A 20,982-nucleotide genomic window follows, 5' to 3' on the forward strand; every position below is an offset into this window, starting at 1 on the left:
ATAATTAATAATAATAATAATAATAATAATAATAATAATAATAATAATAATAATAATAATAATAATAATAATAATAATAATAATAATAATAATAATAATAATAATGATTCCTAAAAGAGGTAAAAAGGCTGCATTTTGCTAGAGTTATTCTTCCAAACTGTTGAGGAGGGGGATTGGACTCCATTGTCTATATTTCCCTTTCCATCCCCATGGTTCTTTAGTGAAAATTATAACCCAAGAACATATAGATCTGTTAAAATGTTCCCATTCTCACTTTCCATATTGGGAATCCCTAGGAACCATGCAATAATCTCATCAAATAATTCAAGCAAATGTTGGTGACATTGAGCTGACGCCAATGTTCAAGAAATTGTACCAAGAGTTTTGGTTACAGAAAGAAATTTCTGATCGCTATCCTGCACTATGGACAGTGGTTAAGAAGCTCCTTGTTGCATTTCCAACATCATATTTGGTGGAACATGGCTTCAGTGTGGTCTCCAAGCAAAGAAAATGACTCCAGATTACTGAATGTGGTGATTTAAGACTCCTGCTAAGTGACTTAAAACCAGACATTGGGAAACTGGTATCACTTCATCAAGCCCATCCGTCACATTAACAATTTACTGAACAGTGAAGTAGTTACTAAATTTTGCTGAGTTTACTAAGTTACTAGTTACTAAGGTTCTTGATAAATGACTTTGAAAACCTGGTATCACTGGATCATGTTCAACAATTTTGTTGAATTAACTAACTACAAAGGTTTTTAAATTGGATTTTGAATAAATGTGCAATTAATTGTTACAGTTTTGAATTTTACTGTTACTATCTTTATTCCTTCATGCAATTCACCCAGTCACATGACTCCCCAGCCACGCCCATCAAGCCACGCCCACAGAACCGGTTGTAAAAAAATTTGAATTCCACCACTGGGTGGGGGGCACTGAGGATCAGTTTGTAGCACCAAGGGGGCGGTGGACTGAAAAAGTTTGGGAACCACTGGTTTAGAGGTTAAGCAACAGTAAACTTAATATTGCAAATAGAAGACCATATTTTGTAACAGCATGATACTGTCAGATAATGTTGTTTATCAGTGTTTATCAAGCTTTCGACTACAAAGTACGTTTGTTCTTAATTTTATTCTAATTCAACCCCTTTTCCTCCTATTATTATTTTAACAGTTGATATTCGTGAAATCCAAGAAATTCGTCAGGGAAAGAACTCCAGAGATTTTGACCGATACCAAGAAGATTCTTGTTTCCGCCCAGAACAGTCTCACTGCTTTGTCATCCTTTATGGCATGGAATTCAGACTGAAAACACTCAGTTTGCAAGGTTAGATGTCTTTTACTTTGTCACTGACATGAGATTACAATCCAATTTTTGTTGCAGCTTTTTGAACACCAGCAACACCACTGCTGTTCATCTACTTTTGTGTGTGTGTGTGCAAAACTTGGCTTAGAATAGTGAAGAGGAACAAATAATGAGACTAGAATTGCTAGCAGCTGCTAGAACTGATAGCCATTGCCAGTTCTTGAACCAGAGTCTTTGAGCACATGGACATTCTTGTTTAACTCTATGGCTAGCCATGTTGCAAGTATTGGCTCTTATGGCTTCAAAAGCTAAAAAGAGTCTTAAATGTCATTTTTCCCTCTCCAAATTCTAGACAGTACACAGGTGTGTTCCTGTATACCTTCTAAAATTTGAAATGGGGGAGTGTGCTTCTCGTATGAAGTACTTTCTAAGGTAAACCGATGGGAAGATAAAGAGAAATCCCATTGCTCAATACTGATCATGTTTTGCTCACTTCCCTTTGTTGATGGTAATCTTCAAAAGGCATGAATCATAGGGCACAATTCTGGATTTGTGCAGAATCTGGTGTGCTCAAACTAGAATAGTGAATGTGGTATGAAGCAATTAAGCAAACATGTTACTATATGCCATATTCTGAATAAGAGCAATCAATCTGCATCCTTATTAAGCTAAGATAATTATTTGAACTGGCTAATAGACATATTTTAAATGATTTTTAGCCTTGCACAGCATGGCACTGTTTGCTGACATTCAGCTATGCTAAAGTAAGTTTTGGCATGCACATCTGTGACCTGAAAAGGATGAAAAAAATATCTAACTTGATTACTGAAGTTCCCTGGAGATCCTTCTTTTTTGCCATGTGGGATTTGCCCCCAAAGATAAAAAAACAAGATTCTTCCTTGCTTAGTGAGCATAATGAATTGAATGCTGAACATTGAAATGATGTGATTGTTCCTCCTTAAAGACTGGTTTTATGGCTATTTTAATTTGTAAATATCAAAATTGATGGGGCTAGTTTCCGTCTTTTGGAAACCAGCTGCAAAGTGACTTCCTTCTTGGATATAAGGGTCAGTGCCTGTGTCATGTCTTGACAGGCTCAGTTTGTTCTTTATTTTCACAGCCACTTCCGAAGATGAAGTCAACATGTGGACCAAAGGGTTGAACTGGCTTGTGGCAGATACCCTAAAAGCTGCTACTCCATTGCAAATTGAAAGGTAAAGCAAAAAATTGGAACAGAGGGACCATTTCAAATAAGGGGCATACTATATATAGATTTCACTGCCTCTCCTTCACTGCCAGCATCTTTCTATATGAATTTAAGATTATGTGGAATTTAAGATTATGTGTATTAAAATCTGTGCTTCCTTTCATAGCAGTTCAAATTTATGTAATTTGCAGGATTTGGGAGATTCTTAAAGAGGAAGATTTTGTGATTCCCTGACATATTTACAAATATTTGAAAACTATTTACTTTTAGGTGGCTTCGGAAACAGTTCTACTTTGTCGACCGCAACAGAGAGGATAGGTAAATAGAAAGTTACTGTTGTATATTATGAGATGTGGTGTATTTGAGTAACAAAAGGGGGCATACAAGTCTAAAAATTAGTTTTCTATTTAATTTTTATTAATTGAAAAATGAATTTGGATGATTAGAAAAGTATAATCAAAGTTGGAATAGTGTCTATTCTAAACAGGGAAAAGTGACACTTTAATTACAGTATTTTTCAGATTATAAAACTCTCGGGATTATAAGATGCACCTAGCTTTTGGAAGGAAAACAAGAAAAAAATCTGCCTCAGCCTCCCAGCAATTTGCCCCCTTGCAGCAAACAGCCTGGTCAACTTCAGCACAGCCTGATTTAACACGAGCAGTGGCAGTTGGATCTGCCTCCCAGAATATCGCCTAGCAGTTGTTCCAGGCTGTGGGGATCGCCGCTGCCCATCGCCACTGCTGCCTATTACCGCCTCCACGTGCCCCATTTTTGGCCTCTGGTGCCCCATTTTTAATCCATTCCAGGCAGTGGGGATAGGTGGTGGCAGCAATCCCTGCTGCCTGCAATGGGCTGAAAATCGGGTGCACAGAGGCCAAAAATGGGGCACTGGAAGGCTGAAAACGGGGCACAGAGAGGCAGCAATGGGTGGCCATTGCTCTTGCTAAATCAGCTGTGCTGAAACTGACCAAGCTGTTTGCTGTTTCCTGCAAGGAGGCAAATTGCTGAGAGGCAGAGGCCGAAGGGTGAGAGCCGCTGGGTGGGTGCAGCTTCGGCAGCATTCACTATATAAGGCACACAAACATTTCCATTCACTTTTTTTTGGGGGGGGGGTGGCGGGCGGGAAGTGCATCTTATACACCAAAAAATACGGTAAGTAACATTTTTGTGTGTGTGTATGTGTGTGTGTATAAGTAAATATAAGTGTATAAGTGTATAATATGGGGAAAAAAACCTGCAGACAACAATAATTGTTTTTGAAAAATGCAAGAATGCTTCAAGTAAAATAATAGGAAACTTAACATCCCATTCTGATAATATTTTTCTCTGCATATAAATGTATGCAAGTTAATTAATAGATGAAGGGACCAATATGAATTAATAATTAATTAAATTTATTTAACTGTAACTGAGGTACTCTATAATTTAATGCAAAGAGGGTTTATCTTCCTGACATCCACATATTAGAATGAATGAGTTTGGACATCAAAGATGAATGTTGGAGGTCTGATCTTTTTTCTCGCTCTCTCTTCAAGAAAGTGAAGGCATTTTGAAAGAGATATATATGAATATATTGATATATTCATTCCAATTGAATTTTAAAAATGCATTTAACTAGAAGCAACAATAGAACAAAATATCTGCACACCATGAGAAACAAAATCCCTTGTCTTTTTCATAAGAACAAATCTCAATTTCCAACCTGGAGATTTTATTAAGGAAGTTCAAAAGATTCATATGAATGTATGCTTTGCCATTATGCTGAATAGGGATGGGCTATTCTGTATTGCCTTTCACTCCCCACTTAAAAAATATTATTTCAAAATGTATAATGTGAACTCTTTATTGTGGTCTCTCATATGTGTTCTTTCAACTTGTTTGGGTGTGAGAGGATGTCACGTTAGCCTCCCCACATGACAGTAGCACTTTTCTACAAAGTATTTCTAATAATTGCACAATTGCTGGTTGAGATTCAGAAACAAATGTTTGTGTGCCAGAATTTCCTTTCAGGTTCTTTTGATGACTGGCAAAACTAAATCTTGGAGAGGACATTCATTATGTGGAATAACAACCTCTGTTGTGTTTGCATGATATGTTTACCTCCAAATGCATAGTGACTGAATATACTGTATAATAACTAGACAAACTTTGAAAAAGTAAAAGGAAGGAACTTAAACTTGGATTATTTGATCGAGGTTAAAACAGATATGATGTTATCTCTTCCAACCCTTAATGGATTTCTGCTGACAAGCTTTTAAGGAATTATTTATAAATAAGAGATGGGATATGAGAAGAAAATATCATTTATTTTATTTTAACAGAGGGACAAAAAGAAAGAAAGACTTGGTGTGATGAAATGATGTAGGGATTAGAGTAGTAAAATTCTAGGTTACCATCTCCACTAGGGAAGTGCATTCAGTTACGATATAGTAACCCATAATGCAACACAGGAAAGACTAGGAGATTGCTAGCAATAACTTTCATCATTCACCTTTTTTCATTCCTTTGGACTAAACCACAGTCATTGACCATCATTATTGGTCTTTAACTATGAGAAATCACATTGGGGAGCACTGAGAACGTTCATCAAGATTAATGCTTAAAAACTTACAAGGCAGTAGTGTAATCCAGCAGCTGATAAGTATTTCCCATGTGTTCTTAGCTCCAAAAGCTAGTGTTGAATATGTGGCTATGTATCTGACAGATTGATTCATGAAAATTAAAAAGAGAGAATTCTGAGAAATGCAACATATTCCTGAAGCATGATATGCTGGGAACTGGTTTTTGATTATGAGCCATTAGGTCATAATCTAAGCACTTAGACAGCTTTTCCAGGATGATACATCCCCAGTCAGCTCTTCAGGCCTTTCAATGGTATACCTGTCACTGCTACAATTCTCTTTCCTTCCAAGTTTCATAGTATGATAAATAGCTAAAACTGAGAAGATTCTGAGATGGAGAAAGTTGCTTAAGGTGGCCTTAAGTGAAGGCCAGCCTCAAGGGAAACCTAGCAATCAGATACCTGTGGCTGGAGTAGCCAAGGAGCTATTCAAGAAACTCAAAAGCACCAGAAAATGAGGGGCTGGATCTAGGACCTCCTTCCAGCCCTAGAGTGCTCTGTTCACCCTGTTCTATTTTGTGGTTTTTTATTTTTAATGATTTCCTGCCCTGACAAGAGACTTTAGCTTGTTTGCAGGGTGTTTGGAAACCAAAACAGAGCCAGTCCATAACATTAATAAAACATGGAGCTGTAAGCCTGATCAGAGAAGTTTTCAACAGATACACTAAGCTAGCCTGGTAGCTAATGAACCTTTATCATTCTTTCTTATTTCTATGTGTTGTTAAAATTTGCAGATTTGATAGGTCCCATGAAACCAAGTATCGGTGGTGCACGTTATGTGTTGAGTATTGTGGACCACTATTCCAGGAGGAGGAGCTTCCGGAGGGAATGGAGGACTGCCTCTGAGCTCCGCTAGATGCGGAGGGCTCTTTGACGGGCGGGATGCTGCCGACCCTCATTTCCACCTCGAGGGTCGGGGATTTCTGGCGCCGAATATTCTGGCACCCTGCCCGGCTCCAAGCTGGCCCGTCAGGTCGGCCGGGCAGCCGGGCAGGAGGAGGATAGCGCGCCAGTCGGCGCGGCATGGCGGCTGGCGTTTTTAAGCCGGCATGGCGGCTGGCGTTTTTTGAGTCGGAGCGGCAGAGCAGCGGAGCGCCAGTGGAGCAGCGATGCGGTAAAGACCTGAGCGGAGGGGGCGGAGAAGGCTGGAGGAGGTTGGAGGATGGCGGCGGTGGTCTGTTTGACTGGTCGGATTTTGGCTGGAGACATTCAGAAAGATGGTGGCAACCCAGGAGAGCCGAGCGGCCCGAATTACGATCTAGGGGACGCTGAGCTCCAAACTGGCCGGCGATTGTGATTCTAGACCAGCGAGAGGGCCGTGGGAAGGAGTGTGAGGCCCGAGGGAGGCCCGAGAGACCCGAGGCGCCGAAGGGAAGAAGGGAAGGAGAGTGAGGCCTGAGGCGCCGGAGGAAGTAGAGAGTGGAAAGATCGGTGGAAGGGCTGCAGGGAGGCCGCAGGGAGGCCGATGCAGCCCTCCCGGGCCCAATAACAACGACTATGGGTGGCCAACGAAGGACTATTTACAACTATGGCAGGCCATGGAACGGAGGCTTTGGAACATCAGAGGCCCATGCAGAAGGTCAGACCCAGTGCTTTGCTGTGCTCACTACTACCCCCCCCCACTCATTTACCACCTACTTATTATGGGCTATCCGCCCTACCGCCTATTACGACCTACCGCCTATTACGAACTACCTCTTAGCTGCAGTCTTTTATCCACCAGCTGGCTATTTTATTTCCATCAGCCCATCATTTCCATCCAGATGTGGACTATTTTCATCAGCCTATCCCCTTGCCTGGACTATCCCCTTGCCAGGACTATCCCCTTAGTGGGAATTGCGGCTGCTGATGCATATTAACATCGACAGCTCCCACTTGATGAACTTGGCCCTGTCCAATATGTTATACACGAGGCTAGACCTGCTACAGCTACGAGAGTCCCCCCTCTCGCAGTTATGGCCTCCTGCCCTTTCGAGGGCCCACCTTGAGGACGGGTTCATTAACCCAGAGAGGTGGAGGAAGCGCACATTGAGGGGTTTTTTAATTAATTGCTTTTTAAAAATTGTGAGGGGTTCCAGGGATGGGGGGGGGAACAGGTCAGGAGGGATGGGAGAGCCAGGCATCTAGGTGTGGTCGAAGGAGGAGGGAGCGGAGTGGGGGAGGAGAGGGAAGAGAGCATTCCTGTGCAGGGCTCTTTGATACCAACGGTCGTGGGGAGGGGCAGGTGCGAGGACAGATCAAGAGCGCGTAGTCAGTTGGGAGACCGGGGTTTTTGGTCATACCCGGTCGTTTGTACCAACCCCTGCATACTAGGTGGTCAGGATCTACAGACCCAAGGCCTGAGACTGCTGTTATGCAACGCGAGGTCCGTTGTCAATAAGGCCCCCCTCATCCACGATCTAATTTTGGAGGGGGAGCCGGACCTCGCAGGAATAACTGAGACCTGGCTGGGCCACGAGGGAGGCTTACCCCTCGTGGAAATGTGCCCGCCAGGTTATCGAGCATTTCACCAGCCTCGGGCCCAGGGAAGGGGCGGTGGGGTAGCAGTGATTATCCGGGAAGACTTGGAGCCGAGAGAGTTCACTGTGCCACAGACATCCGGGTGTGAGTCCCTTGTCGTGAGATGGGGCCCAGGGAGGCAGTTGGGCCTGCTGATAGTATACCTGGCTCCTCGCTATACATCAGCGGCCCTGCCTGAACTCCTCGAGCTGATCTTATCGGTGGCGGTTGACACCCCCAAACTTTTAGTGATGGGGGATTTTAATCTGCCGTCGATGGGAGAAGCGTCTGAGGGGGTTCGGGAGTTCATGGCTGTCACGATGTTAAAAGGTTTGCTAGGCCTGAACTGCCTAAACAAGACATTCAAGAGTTAAACTAAGAAAGCTTTATTGCGCAGGTCATAACACAAAATGTTATCTGAAAGTGATTTATTGCGCACGCGTTACACATTCCAAAAAATTTCTTTTCTTCTTTGTTCGGCAGCCAACTTGGCAGACGTAGCTTTCATTATCAAAATGTAACCATTAGTTATTTTCTGTTTCATTTACTTTTATTATTTTATTATTAAAGTTTGTTTATTAATTAGAATACTTTTGAAGACTTTTATTTTTCTCAACATCTCAAAAGATATGCGGAAGGGAATCAGCCACGGTCCATTGATCTCAGATTTCCCCAGGGCATTTTTTTCCCTGACAATGGCTTCCATGACAGCCATGGACCTGACCCAATTAATTCAGGGCCTTACTCACGAGGGAGGCCACACGCTGGACCTTGTCTTTGTCTCTGGCCAGTGGACGAGTGATCTGGGAATAGGGGATCCAACTATTATTCCCCTGTCATGGTCAGATCACTCACTTCTCCGGCTTGACTTCCCCGGTGCTACCCCCCGCTGCGGGGAGGCGGAACCGGAAGGTATTAGATGGTTCCGCCCCAAGCGCCTGATGGAACCAGATAGGTTCCAGACGGAGCTTGGGCCACCTCCTGTGGACCTGACCCGCCCCCGAGTGGAGGACCTGGTAGGCGCATGGAATAGTGTGACTACCGGGGCCCTAGACCGGGTGGCGCCTTTGCGGCCTCTCCTGCGGCGACGAACCACCCTGGCCCCTTGGTTTACCGAGGAGCTAAGGGTGATGAAACACCACAAGAGACGCCTAGAGAGTCGTTGGAGATCCTCCCGTTCCGAATTTGACCGAGCACAGGCACGAGCCTATTTGAGGACGTACCTTGTGGCATTAAGAGCGGCCAAACGTCAACATTGCGCCGCTCTTATTGCGTCCGCAGATAACCGCCCTGCCGCCCTGTTTCGGGTGACTCGCTCTCTCTTGTTTGAGAGACCGCGGGAAGCCCCTTTACAGGGCAGAGCAGAGGAGTTTGGGAAATATCTCCAGGACAAAGTCGCTCAAATCCGGATGGGATGGGCCCCTTTCAGTGGTCCAGTTGAGACGCCCGAGGCGAGTCTTGAGGGACCGCTCTGGGAGGAGTTTGACTCGGTTGCCATCGAGGATTTGGACAGGTTGCGTGGACGTCTGCGACCTACCACATGTTTATTGGACCCGTGTCCCTCCTGGCTTGTACTGGCATCCTGGGAGGTTACGCGCAACTGGCTCCTGGGCCTAGTGAACGCTTCGTTGGGTGAGGGGTTTCTGCCGGCCGCCTTGAAAGAGGCGGTTGTGAGGCCCCTGCTCAAGAAGCCTTCCCTGGACCCATCGGATCTAGTCAATTATCGTCCAGTCTCCAACCTTCCTTTTTTAGCGAAGGTTGTAGAGAGTGTGGTGGCACAACAGTTCCCACGTCACCTGGAGGAGAATGATTATCTAGACCCGCGCCAGTCCGGCTTCCGACCCGGGCACAGCACGGAGACGGCCTTGGTCGCGTTGGTTGATGATCTCTGGAGGGCCAGAGATAGGGGTTGTTCCTCTATCCTGGTCCTATTAGATCTCTCGGCGGCGTTCGATACCATCGACCATGGTATCCTGTTGCACCGGCTAGAGGGGCTGGGAGTCAGGGGCACCGTTTTACGGTGGTTTGGCTCCTACCTCTCTGGCCGGACGCAACGTGTGTTGGCAGGGGAGCAGAGATCGACCCGGAGCCCCCTCACATGTGGGGTGCCTCAGGGGTCGGTGCTCTCGCCTCTCCTGTTCAACACTTACATGAAACTGCTGGGCGAGATCATCCGTGGTTTTGGGATGGGATATCATCTGTATGCTGATGATACTCAGCTATACATTTCCACCCCGAACCACCCCAACGAGGCCGTTGAAATGATGTCCCGGTGTTTGGAGGCCGTACGGGTCTGGATGGATGGCAACCGACTAAAACTCAACCCTTCCAAGACGGAGTGGCTGTGGCTTCCGGCCTCCCGCTTCAACCAGTTGCTTCCATCTCTGGCCATTGGGGGCGAGCAACTGGCCCCCATGGAACGGGTGCGCAATTTGGGCGTCCTCCTGGATGCCCGGCTGTCCATGGATGACCATGTAACAGCCGTGGCAAGGGGGGCGTTCCATCAGGTTCGCCTGATGCGCCAATTGCGCCCCTTATTGGACCGGGATGCCCTACGCACAGTCACCCATGCGCTAGTGACGTCTCGCCTGGACTACTGCAATGCTCTCTACATGGGGCTTCCCCTGAGATGCACTTGGAGACTGCAGTTGGTCCAGAACGCGGCCGCGCAGGTGATTATGGGGAGGACTAGATACTCCCCTGTAACACCTCTCCTGCGCAAGCTGCACTGGCTTCCTGTAGTCTACCGAGTGCGTTTCAAGGTTTTGATTACGATCTTTAAAGCGCTTCATGGCACAGGACCTAGTTACATGCAGGATCGCATCCTGCCCCATACATCCCTACGACCAATCCTCTCACACAGAGAGGGACTTCTTCGGGTGCCGTCCGCTAAACAGTGTCGGGGGGCGACACCCAGGAGCAGAGCCTTCTCTGTGATGGGCCCAGCCCTGTGGAATGACCTCCCCCGTGACATCAGGATTATTTCCGATCTCCGCTCCTTCCGTGTACAGCTGAAGACCCACCTCTTTCAATTATCTGGCCTGGCTCAACCGTAAAAATTTTTTTTTTCTCTTATTCCTCCTGACAGTCCATTTAAATTTTTTAAATTTTTAAATTGTGTTATTACTAATGGGGTATTTTAATGGTGATTTTTAACTGTCTAAATGTGATGTAATTTGTTACCTTCTCTGTGCATGTATGCATGTATGTCTTTGTATATGTGTATGTTTATGTGTTTGTACATATGTTTTATGTTTTATATGTTTTATTGTACGCCGCCCCGAGTCCTGTCTGGAAAGGGAGCGGCTAATAAATTCAAATTTATTATTATTATTATTATTATTAAAAAGATTCCAGTGTGTTTTCCTGTTCTCACTGTCCCCTCTCTGAGAGAGAAAGGACCAAGATGCAATTGACTTGCAAGCTTTAACAATGACCCTTTTCCACGAAAAAATTAATGGGCTTCTTTTTGTAAAAGGAGAACAATTAAATTATGAACAATTTAACAATCATAAATTTTATTAAAAAGTAAAAGTTCCCCTTGCACATATGTGCTAGTCATTCCCAACTCTAGGGGGCAGTGCTCATCTCCATTTCAAAGCAGAAGAGCCAGCGCTGTCCGAAGACGTCTCTGTGGTCATGTGGCCAAAATGACAAATGCCAAAAGCGCATGGAACACTGTTAACCTTCCCACCGAAGTGATCCCTATTTTTCTACTTGCATTTTTACGTGCTTTCGAACTGCTAGGTTGGCAGAAGCCGGGACAAGTAACAGAAGTTCACTCCATTACACGGCGCTAGGGATTTGAACCGCTGAACTGCCAACCTTTCTGATTGACAAGCTCAGTGTCTTAGTCATTGAGCCACCACTTCTCTCTCTCAAATTTATTTAGAGTTTATTTAGAGTTTAATAAACTCTAAAGTTTATTATAGGCTTTTAAATTCTGAATGGCACTTATCTTCTTTATGTGAATGTATCTGCTTTTTGGCTGAAAGTTTCAGCTAAAAAATCATCACTGGTCATTGAGATGTCTTAATCGTCTCCAACCTTTTTCTTCATATAGGCCACTGTAGCATCATCAAAAGTGGATGTCATTGTCTAAGTAAGCTGTTTAATAAGAAAACTTAACATAGCTTATGTGCTTGTAAGCCATTCAGAGTCACCTGATCAAGTTGGACAGCTATAGAAATTGAATGAATGAATGAACTGTCAATCAAAATGACAGTTGAAACTGTGTCTCACAAAATTAATACATTTTGCAACTATTTTCAATAGCATAATATGCTCACTCAAAGAAAATCTGGAAGCATCCTTTCTGATTAACAAATTTTATTGAAAGCCATAAGCTTTTGTGGGCTGCAGTTTACTATGTACAACTTAAATTGTGGTGAAATGGGGTGGAAAGGAAAAGGAAGATCAGTTAGTTATGCAGATGCAACTTAACCGTCAGACAGATTACAAGTAACTTATCTTTCATTATATTAACTTTATTAAAAGTTACAGTTAAAATAATACAACTATAGTAATGTAAATTAAATATGCAAATAAAATGCAGAAAATAAAAAAGGAAGAAAATAAGTATATCTTACCCAAAAAGAGAGAAATATATAAAGAAATGATTTCCCCCTATATCTCAACAAGTATAGATAATTTTAGTAATTTATCCCCTTTTAACACGCAACAGATTTTGCCATGATCATCTGCTCATTCAGCAGAGTTATCTTCAGCTCCCCGTTTCTTCCCTGAAAGTCCCTGATAATCAATTAACCGTATCAATTAACAATTGCAATGTGTTAAAATGCATTGGATTCATTGAGAATTCTGAGATAACTGAAGCCTTTTGATGTATATCAATTCAATACCGTGTTTCCCCCAAAATAAGACAGGGTCTTATTTTCTTTTGCCCCACGAAATATGGCCCTGGTCTTATTATAGGGGGAGGGTTTATTGTTTTCGGGTTGCCGGGCAGCTGCTCCCGTGCGAACTGGCTCCGAAGAGCCGGGCACAGCATTAGGGGCGAAGCAGCCATGAGGTTACCACTGTCACGAGTAACCACCCAGCAAACCCCCTCTCCAGCTGGGCAGAGTACCATTCACTGACCTAGGGGGTATCCCTAAGGCACCAAGGCACGTGGAGCTCTGCCCGTTCCCCAGCTCCCGCGGCTTGGCACATTAGGGATACCCCCTAGGTCAGTGCATGGAGCTCTGCCCAGCTGGAGAGGGGGGTTGTGCGAGCGCCTGTTCCGCCCCCAGCAAGCATGCCTCCCAGCCTCACCATGTCCTGCCCAGCTCTCCCTGCAGCCGCTGCCGTGCTCCAAGCATAACTTCTTCTCCGGATTCCAAATTCCAAAACCCAGCTGCCGAGTCTTCCATCAGCAGCCGCTCTAGGAGTGCACTCTATGGTTGTGGGCCAGCTGCCGGACAGAGAGTCTTCCGGACAGTCTTCCAGCAGCCAGCCCACAACCATAGAGCACACTCCTAGAGCGGCCGCTGCTGGAAGACTCAGCATCCAAGTTTTGGAGTTTGGAAGCCAGAGAAGAAGTTATGCTCGGAGCACGATGGTGGCGGCGCCCTAGCCCTTCAGGGAGAGCAGGGAGAGGCGCTCGCGCAACCCCCCTCTCCAGCCGGGCAGAGCTCCATGCACTGACCTAGGGGGTATCCCTAATGTGCCAAGCCACGGGAGCTGGGTGGTGGGCAGAGCGCCACGTGGCTTGGTGCCTTAAGGATACCCCCTAGGTCAGTGAATGGCGCTCTGCCCAGCTGGAGAGGGGGTTTGCCATGTGACTGCTCGTAAGCGTGGTCACCTCATGGCTGCTTTGCCCCTGAGGCTGTGCCCAGCTCTTCGGGAGACTGCTCGCAAGGGAGCAGCCGCTCGGCAACTTCCCCCTCTGGTCAGGCAAAATGCCACTCCCCAACCAAGCGGTATTCCCAAGGCGCCAAGCAATGTGAGCGCCTTTCCCCCCCCCGGCTTCTGCGGCTTGGCACCTTGGGGATATTGCTAGGTCGGTGAGCGGTGCTCTGCCTGGCCGGAGGGGGGTGTCCAGGGGGCTTATTTTCGGGGGTAGGCTTATATTTTTGCCCATGTGAAAAATGTGGCAAGGCGTTAGTTTCAGGACACGTCGTATTTTTGGGGAAACATGGTAGTGTCTCATCCTTTGTGAAGAAGAGAAACATTTCTAAACAAATCCTAACATTTAAACATTTATTTGACAACAGAACAGCTGTATCTAGTGTACATGTGTTTCCAAGGTCATCAAACTATTGAGAGACTTCTTCTTGAGAGGGCAGCTGTAATAAAGTATATAAAGTCCAGTTAAAATCTATGAGATTAATGTGTAACGCATTTGGCAATGAAAATTCAAAGTATCCCTCAGAACAGATTAGAATGGCTCAATTTGACAATGTGTTTATGCTTAAGTGCAGTGCTTTCTACTGCTGCCTGTTGGCGTCAGTCTCTCTTTGCTTCCAGCCAAAGAGGGAAGGGAGAAATTGTGCCCCAGGAATCAGATTAACAATTCATGCATATTTGACAGTGGGCTGCTAAACCTTCCTTGCTATATTAAACCTACACACCAGGCCTCTTTTAAGAAATACTGAAGATTGTGACTTTCAAACATGTGTATTACAAATATCAAGGCAAGAGCAATAGTTAGTCCTGAGCTGTTCTTCAATACAGGCACAACAGCTGAGAGTTGGCAATCTTAAGAGTGATGTCCTCATCATTAGCTGAAGTATTATCATTTATTTTCCCCTATATGTTGAACAGGTCACTTTTGGCATCTTCGTGTTGGAGCAGTGTCTGAGGAGGCAACTACAACACTTGTTCCCCCCCCCCCCAGAAGATCAACCCTGTTTAAACTCTTTCCAAAGACATTTTGCTATTGCTAATTTGTGAAATGTTGGAAATCAAAACGGGTTCAGTGACATGTGCCAGCTAGGTGACCTTCAGCCAGTCATTCTCTTTCAGCCCAACTCACCTCACAGGGTTATTGTTTTGGGGAAGATAGGAAGGAGGAGTATTATATTCAGTGCCTTGAATTGTTTATAAAAATAATGTAAGAAATAAAATAAATATTGCAGAGGTAGAATGTCTTTGTGAGCTGAGGGGCTGTGGTTGGCATTTAAATGGCATTGTGGACTACCCACTCCAGAGGTTTTATGGGGCAGGACCAAAAAGCAGACATAACATGATGGAAAGGATTTCCATTTTTTACTGGAATCATCAAATACTAAGCACTCTCCTTCCCTCCCTCCCTCCCTCCCTCCCTTCCTCCCTCCCTCCCTCTCTCCCTGTGTGTGTGTGTGTGTGTGTGTGTGTGTGTAAATATGTATAAAACAGAGAAGATACTTTTTCTCACCCACTGAGATCTGGAAATCATAAATGGGTTGTAGCCAGTTCCATTTCCTGACCTAATGACTGAGCTAATCGTTGGACTGTAAGGTTATATGTCTGCAACATGCATTTCTCAGGAGTTCAGCTGAAAGTGGTGGTGGTGGGGGGTTTCCCCCTTCTTAAGTGGATGAATTCCAGCTATCTTGTTTTGCTCTGGAGAGAGTTTTATAGTCTCTGTTCCTGGGTGGAGGAGACCAGCATTTCTTGGATGCCAGGAATACATGAGTTATTTGCCAACAGTTCATCATCTGCAATAGATTTACTTGGATTTCATCAGTCATTGGTTGACTGACAAATTGCAATATATCATAAGAACTCAGCAGCAGACGTGCTCTGTGGAAAAGAACCCAGTGGTTCAGTACAAAATAGCACCACATTCTGGGGCTTCCTGGTACCCTCATTCCAGAAAAAGTCATGCACCCCCGCTTCCATTGTTTTACAGTCACTACAATATTTGGTTGTGGTTATGGGAGCACATATGAAACCTGCAGTTTTTCAGAAGAATGACTTTGATTATTGTATTCCAGTATAACATTTGGGGAATCGATTATTTGAACTGCTGATCAGAACGTAAAAGAGATGTGGTGGTATATTGGGTAGGAGTGATAAGCCTACTACTTTCATGGGATCTCGGCCAAACAGTTGTGCAATTTAATTTTCAAGGAGCCTCTTATACATTGCTTTTATAAGAGTGGGTAGAGTCAGCAAGGCATGATTTCAGTCTAACAGTTTTCAAACCACAGATCTTTAAAGAAATACATTAAATCACTGTTAGATTGTATTTCTGCCACAAAAATGCAGTGATTCTAGACTGATTGGAGATGTTTGGCCTCATACAGTATTGTGGATGACTGCCTGGGTCTGCTTGATGACCCCTCATGAATAAACATGAGGGTTACTTCTTTAAGTGCTGCAAACTGCAAGGGAAGATCAATCCTGGAAGATAACTGCTTTTCAGGGAAGTCTCTCAATTGTTAATGATTTTCTCATTGCTAAGCATAGATTGAACTTCAGAAGATCTTCCGCACAATTAAAATCCAAAAACATACTCTTTCTTGAAAAAGTTAAACAATTTATTACAGTATAGTGGTGATGATGATGATGATAATGATGATATTTGTTCACCTGACAATAATATCAATTATTGGCAACTCCATGGGCCAAGCCTCTTTTCATCTTCTGATCTTGGACTGTTTTTTGAGTTTTTCTATGCTCTGGCTGATGTCAAGCTTTGATAGTGTCCAGCTATCAAGCACTACAGCTCAAATGAGTCAATTTTCTTTCTGTATTGCTTTTTAAAGGTCCATACAGTATAATACATTTATGTTATTTGAAGGAGACTCATTTTTCAAGTAATATATGAATTTGAAAGAAAGCAAATCTCATTTTCAACAGTTATTGAGAAAAAAGAAGGGAAAAATGCTTATTTTGAAATAATTTGAATTGTTTGGAAAAGAACCACAACAATTATAGTGACTAGTTCCTTTCAAGTAATACAATCTGAGACTGCTGGTTTTAATAACTACTCTAATATTTGTAATCTCTTCTATTTGTCCAGGGATTGCTGATAGTTTTATCCCATTATTTTTCCATTCACTGATTAGCTTGAAATGTTTTTTGTCCATTTTTAAGGAAGAAATCATAGAATTTTGGAAAACATAAGTATAATCAATTTAAATCTGACAATTGGAACATCAGAAAACTGGAAGAAAGCTTATTTAAAAAATCCAGTTTCCATAGTGATCCCACAAAGCCAGCATCTATGGGAGAATAACAGGCAAGGTTAGGAGTTCATGCCTTACAAGAGGCCAACATTGGCTACTCTTAACAACAATTCTGAACACTGTCAGGAGGCTGACAGGTACAGCATCTGAGGGGTGGAGTGGAGGAAATGCTTTTATCCTTCCATAATAATGCTTGGCTTGTTTTATTGTGCTTTCAGTCTTTCAAGCAATTTTGTGAATTTTATAAGTTGGCAATACATGAATATAGAAATATGCTCTCATTCATTTATTCTTTTTTTTCCCTTTCCTGCTAATCTAGGATTTCTGCAAAAGACCTAAAAAATATGCTATCTCAAGTCAACTACCGCGTTCCAAACATGAGATTTCTAAGAGAGAGATTATCAGTAAGTATTTGGAGTTTTTCTCTCTGTTTATATGTGCAGAGTTTTGATACTCATTGATAAAAGTTGCAGCTTAACATACTATTGTATGATATTATTATATATGCTTTATTCATTAAACATGAAACTCAGTCAACTGAACATTCAAAAATGCATCACAAATACCATTGACTAGTGCTAATGGTTGATACGGGTTGCTGCCAGCATCCTAGGTATCAACCAAGTACCTTCATAAAATGTATATTATTGTTGTTATTGTTGTTGTTGTGCTATCAAGTCATTGTTGCTGCCTGGTGACCCCCTGGACTAGTCCTTGCAGCTTTCTTGGAAAATTTCAGAAATGGTTTGTCATTGCCTGCTTCCTAGGGCTGAAAATGTATGACTGGCCCAAGGTCCCCCAGCTGGATTGATTCCTAAAGTGGGATTAGAACTTCTTGATGTCACATTTGGATTTCGGATTGGTGCACCCTATGAATTAACCCATCTATTGAGATTGGTCTTGTTCTACTCAAACTAAGAACTTCATTGTTACTGAGAGTTTAAACCTGGAACCTTCTGCATTTATTTGTCTGTTAGATTTATAACATATCTTTCCTTAAAGAGCCCAGGGTGGGGTACAAAGAGCTAACTCATCTCATTTATCACACAATTAACATATGAAGTAGGTATTGCTGAAAATATAATTGGTCCCTAAATCACCTGGTGAACTTCATTGGCCAAGGGAGGGCTTGAATCTAAACTTCTTTGGTGGTAATCCTTAAATAATACCTTAAATACCTTTTCTTCTTTTTATTACTAAATAAACCAGTCTTTCCCGATCTGGAATTCTTCTCATGTACGTTATCCTGAAATCCCAAATTGGTGAGCCCACATGGCCAAAGCAAGTTAAGGAAAATTGGGGAAAGGTGGTAAGAGTCCTTGAAAATGCACCTCTGCTTTGTACATTTAAGATGCATTACTAAAGCACAAAAGTTTTTCCCTTTCCTTCTTTTATAAAATGGTACAAGAAAAAAGCAGTGAGTGATTTATTTTCCACAAACGAGATAATTAATCACTCATATATGACAGAACAGTGGCATATTTTAAGATTTTTGTTTGCTTGTTTTCTTTTTACAATCAGGATGTGGAACAGAGAAATGGGGATATCACGTATGGACAATTTGTTCAATTGTACCAGAGCTTGATGTACAATGCACAGAAAGGAGTAAGACGCTTCTGATCTTAATTCTGATGACATGTTTAAAAAAGAACTAATAAATGTATTAGTCTGCAGTCATTATTTTTGTGTTTCAGCAATATTTTGTTAGAAGTGGGTACTGTCATGCACATTCACTCACATTCACACACATTTTCATGTGCATATGCAAAAATCCATATATGCAAATTAATGATAGTACATTAGGAGTTCCTGAAGGGTCTCTTCAAGACCTTTGTAAACTATACAATGGAAAATGGCTTTATTATTTCTGTGAGAAGCAGTATTGCAGTTCCTCTATTGACATTTGAAGTAGGATGCTTAAATTATGTAAGCACAATGACTGAATTTTGTTTCTTCTATCTAGATGGCTGTTCCACTCTTAGAAAGGTAAACTGCATTATTTCCTATTGGGGCTGGGATGGAAATTTAAATGGCTTGTAACTATGATAATATTACTGATAAGTAATCATTAGTTAATTAGTCAAAGCACAGATTATGCACTCATAGTGTTCTGTTTTCTACTTCAAAACACAGTATGGTGTGGTTGTGTATTGTTATATTGATCTGTTTTAGAAATATAAAATCTCAAATTCTGGGATAAGAGCTGGTTTTTCTAATAATTTGGTGCCAGCCATTACAAAATTATATCTGATAGCAAAATGCAACATTTATGCAAATTATTTCACTTTTTTACCAATTGTTGTGAAAACAAAGTTCAGCTTTTCTTCAGTATTCTTGAAAGTTCTGTACTCCACTTAATCAACTTTGCATTTGAAATCTATTTATTGTTATCAAATGTGTGTCTGATAATATCTGATAGCAATCCTTTATACCAGGGGTGTCCAAACTTGGGAACTTTAATACTTGTGGACTTCAACTCCCAGAATTCCCCAGCCAGCCACAAGTCTTAAAGTTCCCAAGTTTGGACACCCCTGCTTTATACGGATATGTTCTTTGTCCCAATTTTCCCTGATAGAGTGTAAAGGATATTACTTTCACTGCCATATTAATTTTGGCATTGGCATTGTTTGACACTAATTCATAATGTGATTTATTTTTGGCATAACTTCATGTGTGAATTCACCATTGCATCTCCATGTTATGCATGAGAATTATATGTAAACAGTCTCTCTATATATTTAAGCTTGTTTCAAGAAGTGGCAGGTGCCTTCTAACCAACCTATCTTATCTTGCACTTTATCTTAAAGCAGTGGGGAGAGATCTGAATACAACAGAATTTCTGTGTCAGAGTTCCAGACGTTTTTGCTAGAGTACCAAATGGTAAGTTCATATCATAGAAGGAACACACACAGAGAGAGAGAGAGAGAGAGAGAGAGAGAGAGAGAGAGAGAGAGAGAGAGAGAGAGAGAGAGAGAGAGAGAGAGAACGAGAACTCATGCACCAATGTTGAGGAAGCGTAAGAACCAAAATTTGATGCAGATAAAAGATTTGCTTACGCTGAAATTGATCTCTGGTAATTAATGTGAATATGCCTATATTGTTTTCTTAGCAATCACTAAGAAATGGTTTGTTGTCATTGCCTCTTTCAGGTGTTACTCAACTACTCTGTTTGGTAGGCTTAGTGTTTTCTGTTAGTGTCTCGGGCAACTAGTTCAACATTGTTCAAGTTTTTTGACATCACCTAAGGTTAGCTAGGGAAGTAACTTAATATGGACTTAACTTAGATATCAGTCATAAAATTTAAAAATATGATTGTGTGTATGTGTGTGCATGCGGGCATGTGTATTTATTTATTAGTTAGTTAGTTATTCATTAGTTAGTTAGTATCCCACCTTTATTATTTTGACAAATAAGATGGTGAACATATCCAACACACCTTCCTGATACGCTTTGTCAAATATTTCTCTATATTCATGGATTGATCTAAAGTTATACAGTATACTTGCAAGTTAACCATGGATGAAGATCATATTCATGTCGTCCTGAGCTCTAGACAGAAGTCATCATAATGGAAATACTTTTTAAAGTAGTACTGCTTCAGATTTGAATTGATCAACCTAGCATTATTTTTGTCTGATCAATTTTCATTACACATGGCTGCCAGCCAATGATGATCTCTCATGTTTACTTTTGGTTTTTATGAATACATTAATGGAGCAATTAACAGGGGTTCAAGATATATTTTAGGGGAAAATAAACATCTCACTTCATAGATGTGAGCATAGCTTGTTTTGAATATGCACTGTGAGAAACTTCTGGGTAGAATGAAGAAATGGGACACTGTTCTCTAATAGATAATTTCTGTATTCTGATATATTGATTAGATTTTCCTTTATAAATGTTTAAAAAGGCCTTAAAGAGAAGGCCTTAATATAGGAAACAAATTTTAGTCTTTCAGAAAAAGCTATTGTATATAGGTAATTAGAACTATGTGAGAGGATGGGAGCTTGTATAATGCAGTGCTTGAATACTTTGAGCTGGTAAGCACCCACTTTGAATCTTAATCTGGCATTACGCCATTTAGGCAGAGGCACTTCATTATTTGTTTTTTATATCATTTTTTTTCTCATATTTTTCAAGTTTCTCTTAAGTTTCAAAATTTATCATCCTAAGCATCTGATACATGGAAGTTAAGTTTAAAAAGAAGCATTTTCCCAGGCTATCAGT

The 20,982-nt window shown here is 42.2% G+C and overlaps 1 protein-coding gene across 1 annotated transcript in view; it reads left to right on the forward strand.

Annotated features, from left to right (window-relative positions):
• PLCG1 (phospholipase C gamma 1) overlaps positions 1–20,982 on the forward strand; it is a 117,338-nt gene that overhangs the window by 52,855 nt on the left and 43,501 nt on the right. The window contains exons 2-8 of the mRNA XM_081949650.1: positions 1,179–1,331; positions 2,431–2,524; positions 2,788–2,835; positions 17,075–17,159; positions 18,277–18,360; positions 18,719–18,741; positions 19,563–19,635. Coding sequence (XP_081805776.1) covers positions 1,179–1,331; positions 2,431–2,524; positions 2,788–2,835; positions 17,075–17,159; positions 18,277–18,360; positions 18,719–18,741; positions 19,563–19,635 — 560 coding nt within the window. The remainder of the gene's footprint in view (positions 1–1,178; positions 1,332–2,430; positions 2,525–2,787; positions 2,836–17,074; positions 17,160–18,276; positions 18,361–18,718; positions 18,742–19,562; positions 19,636–20,982) is intronic.

The sequence above is a fragment of the Natrix helvetica genome (assembly GCF_964273705.1).
Source record: "Natrix helvetica genome assembly, chromosome: 3".
In the NCBI taxonomy this organism is placed as follows: Eukaryota; Metazoa; Chordata; class Lepidosauria; order Squamata; family Natricidae; genus Natrix; species Natrix helvetica.